General features: G+C 39.0%; 1 protein-coding gene across 5 annotated transcripts in view; it reads right to left on the reverse strand.

The window, feature by feature from the left end:
* The window catches only part of MAPKAPK5 (MAPK activated protein kinase 5), a 77,052-nt gene that overhangs the window by 26,179 nt on the left and 41,005 nt on the right, over positions 1-9,868 (reverse strand). For all 5 annotated transcript variants that reach the window (XM_060118241.1, XM_060118243.1, XM_060118240.1 and 2 more), the window contains 2 exons: positions 1,270-1,343; positions 709-784 (listed from right to left, as the gene is read on the reverse strand). In XM_060118241.1, coding sequence (XP_059974224.1) covers positions 709-784; positions 1,270-1,343 — 150 coding nt within the window. The remainder of the gene's footprint in view (positions 1-708; positions 785-1,269; positions 1,344-9,868) is intronic.

Below are 9,868 nucleotides of genomic sequence, written 5' to 3' on the forward strand. Positions count from 1 at the left end.
CACTAGGCCTGGGGATGAGCCTATTACAGTAAAAAACCTTATCACCTGGAATGACGTTAAAAAAAAAAAAGTGTTTTCATACACAGATTACCTCCTTAATGCTCTTTCCATGAAAAAACCTCACCAACAGATTTATTTACTTCTACTGTCCTATCTATTAGCAAATGAAAAATTTGGTAAATAATACATCTTATTTCAGAAATTATTCATATATCTCTAAGCAAAAGAATAAGTCCTTCATTGCATAGTATTAACATGTCATCACCACATCCAAATAATTTTAAACAAATGCCTATTATTAAAAACTAGAAATACATCCTCAGAGTTCTCCTGCAACACCTTTTCAATACACTATTCACTAGAACCTTCCTCATACTATTTTACCTCCACTCTTTAAAGACCTTTTCCAATAAGCAAAAGCTGAAGTAAACCTGAGTATTTTGGGGTACAAGAATTGCATTAATTGAAAAAGAACAAAAGGTGGTTTGAAAGGAAGCAAGACTTCACTAACAGCTTTTGGTATTGATGGATGAAGAACTTTATAATGATAACATGGAATAGCAAAAAGTATGAATATAAACAGAGTAAGTATGAACATAAAATTCTTTGTGAATCTGTATTCTCTCCATGAAGCTGCCTTACTTGTAAAAAGAATAATTCTTAGGCACTTCAAATATTTAGGCAAATCAAGGCAATAATGGACCATACCTCATTTCTAGCTTTTGGACGATCAAAAAGAATTTTCAGTGCAAACCGTTCTTGGGTAGATTTCTTCACACAGACTCTAGATTTGGAGAAAAAAGTTCAATCAGAAATTATCTAAGTTACAGTGAAAACTAATTTAGCAAGCTGTTCTTTGAGAACTGTGCTTCTAATCAAAAATATATCCAGGCACATCAGAACAAACTTGCCCCCAGGTCTAGCAGATGGAAAGGCAGAAAGGCATCTCACCCACCCTTCACAGGCCTTAGACATGTGAAACCAACTTGATGCTGGCCAAGAAAGACAAAATGGCCTCTGCTGGCTACACGTGACTCATACGGGGGCTCCATGGTATCAACATCTTAAATGATTCTGTTACAGATCATGTGACTTCATCACTTAAATATATTTCTAAATGGATGAGAAAAAGCCTATCATAAATACCTCTGCTTGTTAAATTAAGGCTGTTTCACAAATCTGGCAAACCTAATGCTTCTAACTTAAGATGTATTTCGAACAGGTCCTCTTTAGAACAATTGTGTCATAGTTTGCACATGGGTCTCTTACCTAACTGGACCACTAATTCCAGCTCCCAGCTTCTGAGTCCAATTGATATTGTATTCCTCTAAAATGGAGGTTTCCTATTAAAATAAAAATGGAGGAGGCAGAGAATGATTCTCCAGTTAAAAAGCTGAATAGTTAAGCAGAGGTGGGACAACAGAAAACCTTAATGCTCAACATCTCAGCTTCTGAAAGAAGCTGATAAGTAGAGCTTTGTGTAGGGCTTTATAATTACACATTTCGCCTACAGGACTATGCTAGGCATTGTTTTCCAACAAGAGAAGGCAAACTTTAGGATAAAAAGAAATTCTTCAGCTCATCTGCAAGGTCCATGTGAGTAAATACTCGTTTTTTTTTTTTTTTTTCTTGAGTGTGGGAAGAAGATATTCTTTCAAAATGTTTCACTACTAAGTATTTATTTGCCAAATGGTCAAGTATATTTTCTGAGATTCTAGAAAGACTGTCTGATATATGCTGCTATGATATAGAGGTCTATATCCTTGACAAGTTGATCAAATTGGAATAACTGAATAAATTAAAACTTAAAAGTTCAAATAAAATAGTAATAAATATCGTAGTACATTTATCTAGTTTTCAAGTGTTATTTTGAGTACAAAGATACTGTCACGTTCATTGTGTAACTATATTCTTCACAGTTTTAATAGATTCCAATAGCTCTCAATAGTTCCAGATACAGCCTCTACAGTTTAATTAAAGTTTTTATGGAATTACTGTGTAGTCACTAAATATTGAGCTTCTGTTGCCATATGTTTTTAGGCAAGAAAGCCATACACTTAAACTGTGGTAGGCTAAATTCATTTTTCAGGGTTCCACGGGTAGAACAGAAAACCAACTATAGACCTGGAGAAATTAGGCCAAAACTCATGACACTATCAAATTGTTTTGTTGCAATGACAATCTGATAGATTATAATTAGCAACAGAATTGTGATTCCCAGGTATAGGAACAGAATATTTGTCCACGTAACACAAACTTAATGAGCAGTTAGTAAGTGCCAGACACCAGCATAAGTTCAGAGATGAAAACAGAGCTTCTGTCCAATGAATATGTAAGTGTATAAAACAAGCTTAGAATAGCCTTCATCTCCACACCTTCCTGCTGCCAGTTTTTGATAAAGGTTCCCATCATATAGCAAATGCTCAATAACTATGGAAAGAATGACTAGAAAGGTGGACTAAAACCAGGTGATGGAAGGACATTGATTTGCGAGGGACAAGCAAAATCATTACACAAACTCTCTTCTGAAAAACTGTATATCAGGGTTAAGGAGCTTGTCAAAGTCACACAGTGAGCCATAGGCACTGATAAGACTAGAATCTATGGCTTTGGCCTCTTCCCCATCATTCATCTTTGGCATCATCCCCGGCTCTCAGGGGTAACTGCCCAGGCCCCCGCATGAGGATTAGGAATGAATCCTGCCCAATTAGGGAAGTCCCAGGTCTCCACTCACCATCTCCTAAACAGAATTCAAACCTACCCATTTAACCTGTCTACCTCCTTCATGTTTCCACTGCCTATCCTGCTGGATTCAGAAGTATTTGAGAAGACAGAGAGGAAGACAGAATTGGGAAAGAGAGAATTGGAGCATAGTCTATGCTTCATGGTAGAGTAAAAATTGCCAGCCTCTGATGAAGACATACATTCATTGGAGACTCAATGGAAAAGAGAGATTCGTTCTACGGAACAGTCAAATCAAAGGACTATTCATATGTCCAGTTCCTGGGATGTAAAAATAATATTAGACCAAATTCTTCACTGCACTGGTGCTTATTAAGATGGTACTCTACCTAATGGACAGCCACGAAAGTTCAAATTATAGAGGCTCTGACTGAAGTTTTGACACTTGGCTTTGCAGAAGGTAAGAGAGGCAATACCAGGTCTCTCTACAGCCCTGATCTCTGAACCCTATTTTTCTTACGTCTGTTGTCCTCTTTACCAGGTTTAACTCTTGCAAATTTGTTGATGGTGTCATAAACACTAACCAGTTCTAAGACTTCACTAAGCCCAGCTGGACAAAAGAAGTAACATTCTCACATCAGCCGACTCTTCTATGTGTAGATGGCATATTTTCTCACATATTTTAATGGCAAAGAGAAGGTAAAAAGGCATGGGTCAATTAAGACACTTTATTGAAGAAAATTATGGACTACCTCAAATGTATCAATGACAAATACATTGACTGGGTTCTGCTAACGTAATCTATACATTGGGACTTCCCCGGTGGCACAGTGGTTAAGACTCTGTGCTCCCAATGCAGGGGGCCTGGGTTCTATCCCTGGTCAGGGAACTAGATCCCACATGCATGCCATAACTAAGAGTTCACATGCCACAACTAAGGAGTTCATGTGCTACAACTAAGGAGCAGGCAAGCTGCAACTAAGGAGCCCTCAAGTCGCAATTAAGGAGCCCGCCTGGCACAACTAAGACCCAGCACAACCAAATAAATAAATAAATATTTTTTTAAAAAATCTATACACTGTCTTAAATAAGGATATAGACTCATGGAATGAAGTACAGTTGACCCTTGAACAAGATAGGGGGTTAGGGGTGCTGGCACTGGCACAGTCAAAAATCCACGTATAGGGGCTTCCCTGGTGGCGCAGTGGTTGAGAGTCCGCCTGCCGATGCAGGGGACACGGGTTCGTGCCCCGGTCCGGGAAGATCCCACATGCCACGGAGCGGCTGGGCCCGTGAGCCATGGCCGCTGAGCCTGCGCGTCCGGAGCTCGTGCTCCGCAACGGGAGAGGCCACAACAGTGAGAGGCCCGCGTACGGCACACACACACACACACAAATCCACGTATAGGGGCTTCCCTGGTGGCGCAGTGGTTGAGAGTCCGCCTGCCGATGCAGGGGACACGGGTTCATGCCCCGGTCCGGGAAGATCCCACATACCATGGAGCGGCTGGGCCCGTAAGCCATGGCCGCCGAGCCTGCGCGTCCAGAGCCTGTGCTCCGCAACAGGAGAGGCCACAACAGCGAGAGGCCCACGTACCGCAAAAACAAACAAAAAAAACTCTATTAACAGTGTAACAAAGGCAACCCACAAAATTGGAGAAAATATTTGCAAATCATATATCTGATAAGGGATTAATATGCAGAATATGTAGAGAACTCCTAAAACATAACAAAAAACCCCCAAACAACCCAATTCAAAAAATAGGCAAAGGACTCAAACAGACATTTCTCCAAAGAAGATACATGAATGGCCTAGAGCACATGAAAAATGCTCAATGTCACTAATCATTAGGGGAATGCAAATCAAAACTATAGTGGGACCCTACCTCAAACCCATTAGGATGGCCACTATTAAAAACAACAACAACAACAAAACAGAAAAGAACAAGTGTTGGAGAGAATGTGGAGAAAACTGGAACACCTGTGCACTACTGGTGGGAATGTAAAATAGTACAGCTGCTGTGGAATATGGTATGGTGGTTCCTCAGAAACTTAGAAATAGAATGACTATATGATCCAGTAATTCTGCTTCTGGGTATAAACCCAAAAGAGTTGAAAGCAGGATCCTGAAGAGATATTTGTATGTCCATGTTCAAAGTAGCATTATTTACAATAGCTAATACATGCAAGCAACCTGAGTGCCCACTGATGGATGAATGGATAAGCAAAATGTGGGCTATACATACAATGGAATATTATTCACCCTTAAAAAGGAAGGAAATTCTGCAATATGCCACAACACGGATGAACCTTGAGGACATTATGCTAAGTGAAATAAGCCATTCACAAAAAGACAAATTCTGTATGCTTCTACTTATATGAAGTATTCAGAGTAGTCGAAATCATAGACAGAAAGTAGAATGGCAGTTGCTAGGGGCTGGGGGAAAGGAGGCAATGGGGAATTACTGCTTAATGGGTAGAGTTTCAGTTTTATAAGATGAAAAGGGTTATGGAGTTGAATAGTGGTAATGGTTGCCCAACATTATGAGTATATTTAATACCACTGAACTATACAGGTAAAAATGGTTAAGATGGTAAATTTCATGCTATGTATACTTTACTAAAAAAATGAAAAAAAAAAAAAGAACGGAAAAAAATATACCACAAGTAACCAAAAGAAAGCTGGAGTAGCTATACCTGACAACAGATAAAACAGACTTTAAAACAGAAGAGGTTAATAGAGAAAGAGAGGAACTTTTTATAATGATAAGAAGGTCAATTCAAGGACTTCCCTGGTGGTGCAGTGGTTAAGACTCCGCACTCCCAATGCAGGGGGCCCAGGTTCAATCCCTGGTCAGGGAACTAGATCCCACAGGCATGCCACAACTAAGGAGCGCAAGTGCCATAACTAAAGGAGCCCACCTGCTGCAACTAAGACCTGGTGCAACCAAATAAATAAATAATTATTGAAAAGAAAAACAAAAATAATAGTTGGCGATTTCAAAACCTCCACTCTCAATAATAGATAAACTAGACAGAAAATCAGCAAGAATGTAGAAAACAACACTATCAATGAACCTGATCTGACATCTATAAAACACCCCATTCAACAACAAGGGAATATATATTCTTCCTAAGTGCACACGGAATATCCTCCAGGATAAACCACATGCTAGGTCATAAGTCTCAATAAAGTTCTGAAAATTAAAATTATGTAAAGTTCTCCAACAATAATGGAATTAAGCTATAAATCAACAGAAGAAAATTTGGGAAATTTTAAAATATATAGAAACTAAGTAACATGCTTCTAAATAACCAATGAAGAAGAAATAATAAGGGAAATTAGAAAATATTTTGATTTGAAGGAAAATGAAAACACAGTAAGCTAAAATGTATGAGCTGCAGCTAAAGCAGCATTTAGATGAAAACACTAAACACTTCTTTAGCTATCAATACCTCTATAACAAAGGAAGATCACAAATCAATAATCTAAGCTTCTACCTTGAAAAACTAAAGAACAAACTATACCCAAAGCAAGCAGAAATATTAAAAAGTAGAGCAGAAATCAATAAAGTAGAAAACAGAAAATAGAGAAAAATCAATGAAAACCAAAAGCTGATTCTTTGAAAGGTCAACAAAATTAACAAACCTTTAGCTAGACTGACTGAGAAAGAGAGAAAAAACACAAGTTATTAACATTAGAAATGGGGGCTTCCCTGGTGGCACAGTGGTTAAGAACCCACCTGCCAATGCAGGGGACACAGGTTTGAGCCCTGATCCGGGAAGATCCCACATGCTGTGGGGCAACTAAGTTTGTGTGCCACAACTCCTGAGCCTGCAAGCCACAACTACTGAGCCCGTGCACCACAACTACTGAAGCCCACGCACCTAGAGCCCGTGCTCCGCAACAGGAGAAGCCACCACAATGAGAAGCCCCACCGCAACCAGAGAAAAGCCCACACGCAGCAACGAAGACCCAATGCAGCCATAAATAAATAAATAAATTTATTTTTTAAAAAAAGCAGTTCCACCCTTAATAACATCATAAAGAATAAATTATTTAGGAATAAATTTATCAAAAGAAGATCTGTACACTAAAGACTCAAACACACTGATAAATAGGGGAAAGCCCAGAAAAAAATGGAGAGTTATACCATGTTCTTGGCCTAGAAGACAATATTGTTAAGATGGCAACTGTCCTCAAACTGACCAACAGATTCTATGGAATCCCTGTCAAAATCCCAGCACACTTTACTTGGTAGAATTTGACAAACTGATTCTAAAATTTATTTGGAAATACAAAGAATTTAAATAACCAACTTAATTTTTTTATATATATAGAAACCTTCAGTTTCCTAGGTTTCTTGGGGTTTTTTTTGAGATTTATTTATTATTTATTTATGGCTGCGTCGGGTCTTAGTTGCGGCACACGGGATCTTTCGTTACAGCTCACGGGCTTCTCTCTAGTTGCGGCGGGCAGGTTGTCTCTTCTCTAGTTGTGGCGTACAGGCTCCAGGGCATATGGGCTCTGTAGTTGTGGCGCATGGGTTCCAGAGTGTGTGGGCTCTGTAGTCTGCAGCACACAGGCTCTCTAGTTAAGGCGTGCAAGCTCAGTAGTTGTGGCACGTGGGCTTAGTTGCCTTACGGCATGTGGGATCTTTGTTCCCCGACCAGGGATAGAACCCGCGTCCCCTGAATTGTAAGGTGGATTCTTTACCACTGGACCACCAGGGAAGTCCTGCCAGCTTAATTTTGAAAAAGAAAAACCAAGTTGGTTCTCATGCTACCCAATTTGAAAACTTACCATAAAGCTTCAGTAATCAAATCAGTGTGGCACTGGCATAAGGATAGTTATATGGGTCAATGAAACAGAAAAGAGACTCAAACAAACAAACAAACAAAAACAAAAAAAGAAAATAAAAAAAGGAAAAGAAAAAAAAAAGAGAATCCAAAAATAAACTTATACATTTATGATCAACCGATTTTCAACAAAGGTAATTCAACAAGCAAAAGACAATGTTTTGAACAAATGGTCTTGGAACAATCCCATTTTGGAAAAGTTTTGCCGTTTCTTAAAAAGTTAAGCATAAACTTACTGTACTACCCAATAATTCCACACGTAGGTATTTACCCAGAAGAAAATGAAACATACGTTCACACAAAAACTTGTATGGACAAGTTTTATTTATCATTTTATTCATAATAGCTAAAAACTGGAAACAATCTAAATGTCCATCAACAGGGGATAAGCAATAAAAAGATTCCTCAACAATAAAAAGGAGTGAACTACTAATGCATGCACTAACATGGATGAACCTCAAAAGTATAAGTAAAAGAAACCAAACACATAAGACTATATATTATACAATTTTGATTATTTGGAATTTCTAGAGAGGACAAAAGAATAGTGACAGAAAGCAGATCAGTAGTTGTCTGGGGTGGGGAGTCACAGTAGAGGCTGACTACAATGAGGCAGAAGGAACCTTCCAGGGACGGGGGTGGGGTGGGGGAGAGGGAGGCGAGATAGAAAAATTCTAAAACTGGATTGTGAAGACAGATGCACTGCTCTATAAACTTACTAAAAATTACTGAATTATACACTTACCTTGGGTGAGTTTTATGGTATGTGCATTATAACTGCAATTTTTTAATGTTTTTAAAACTAAGGAAATGAATTTTCATTAAGTTCATAAAGTATTAAAAACTGCCATATACAATAGAAAACAAATATGTAAGGCAATCTCTAATCCCAAAATGCTCATTATCTAGGTTTAGCTAAGTGACTTGGGAGTAGTGAAGTCATGGCCTATGGCAGTAGAGACAGAAATGAGAAAACAGAGCCTATGGTTGTAGCCAGTTGGCCTTATCCTAATACCTTGAAGAGTAATAGGATGAGATCTTAAAGTCCAATCCGCCCACTCTCAGGTAATCAGGCAGCAGAAGTTTAAATGTTGTGGTGAGAACCCAGGGAAATAGCTTTTCCAGCTGAACTCCAGAGGTCTCAGTTCTTACCAAATGAGGGACAGCCTCAAAAAAGCAAAACAATGAATACAACACAATGCCACAGACCAAGTTTTATTTGATGTGATGCTGGCTTGCTGCCAAGGGAATATATCCTCATCAGTACTGGTTGTTAGATCAGATATTTTCAACTCCACTAATTTGTATTGATTGGACACACCCAAATTAGTAGGAAGATTCACCAATGACCTGTTAATAAATACATGAAGAAAAGCTAAAAAGTTTTAAGAAAACTAGGTTGGACAATAGTGACCAACTGAAGAAAACCCCAACTCTTTCTAAACCATTCTTAGGTTGCTATGAGCTAATATCCAATATCCATTGAGTTCTTACTAAATGTTAGGTACTGTAAGCACATTTAGATACATGTGCTTATTAAATTCTCAAAAAAACCCTAAGCTGAGGAGATTCTTTTATCCTCTTCTATGGATGAGGAAACTAAGTGACAAAGAAGTAAAGTGACTTATTCAAGGACACAGTTAAATGAATGGCCAGGCTGAATTTCAACTCGAGTCGACCTGGAGAAACTATAACAACCACTAAGTAACACTGCTTCCCCGTTTATACATTTGCCCACTAGAACTATCTCCCTGTTTTGCTCAAAACTCTCTGAGGTTTCCCCTTCTACTCAGGGTCAAAGCCAAAGTTCCTTCAATGGCCTACAAGGCCCTGTGTGTACTGTGGCTTCCCATCACCTATCTCGAACATAATCTATACTGACCCACTACATTCCAGCCACCTTGTTGTTCCTGGGTCACACGACACCTGCACCTACCTCAGGGCCTTTGTACCCGCTGTTCCCACTGTCTATAATATTCTTCCCCAAGACAGTGGAGGTTTGTTCCCTCATTCCCTTCAAAGCTCTATGCAAATGTCACCTCCTCAGGAAAGCCTTCCCTGCCTTCCTAAAATAGTACTCCCCCCTTTTTAATACTTAATTGTATCACCTGGCAATGTTTATTACCTAACTCCACCATCTAGATAGAAGCTCTATGAAAGAGGGACATCTAGGAGTCTGGCTTTGCACCACAAGTGCCTAAGACAGCATCTGGCACAAAGCAGATAATACTTCTTGAATTTAAAAATCTGCCAAATATATTTTGATTCACAACCCAATCATATAACTTTAGGCAATTCACGATGCTGTACCAATAAAATCCAAACCA

This window comes from Mesoplodon densirostris, chromosome 15, assembly GCF_025265405.1.
Source record: "Mesoplodon densirostris isolate mMesDen1 chromosome 15, mMesDen1 primary haplotype, whole genome shotgun sequence".
Classification (NCBI taxonomy): domain Eukaryota; kingdom Metazoa; phylum Chordata; class Mammalia; order Artiodactyla; family Ziphiidae; genus Mesoplodon; species Mesoplodon densirostris.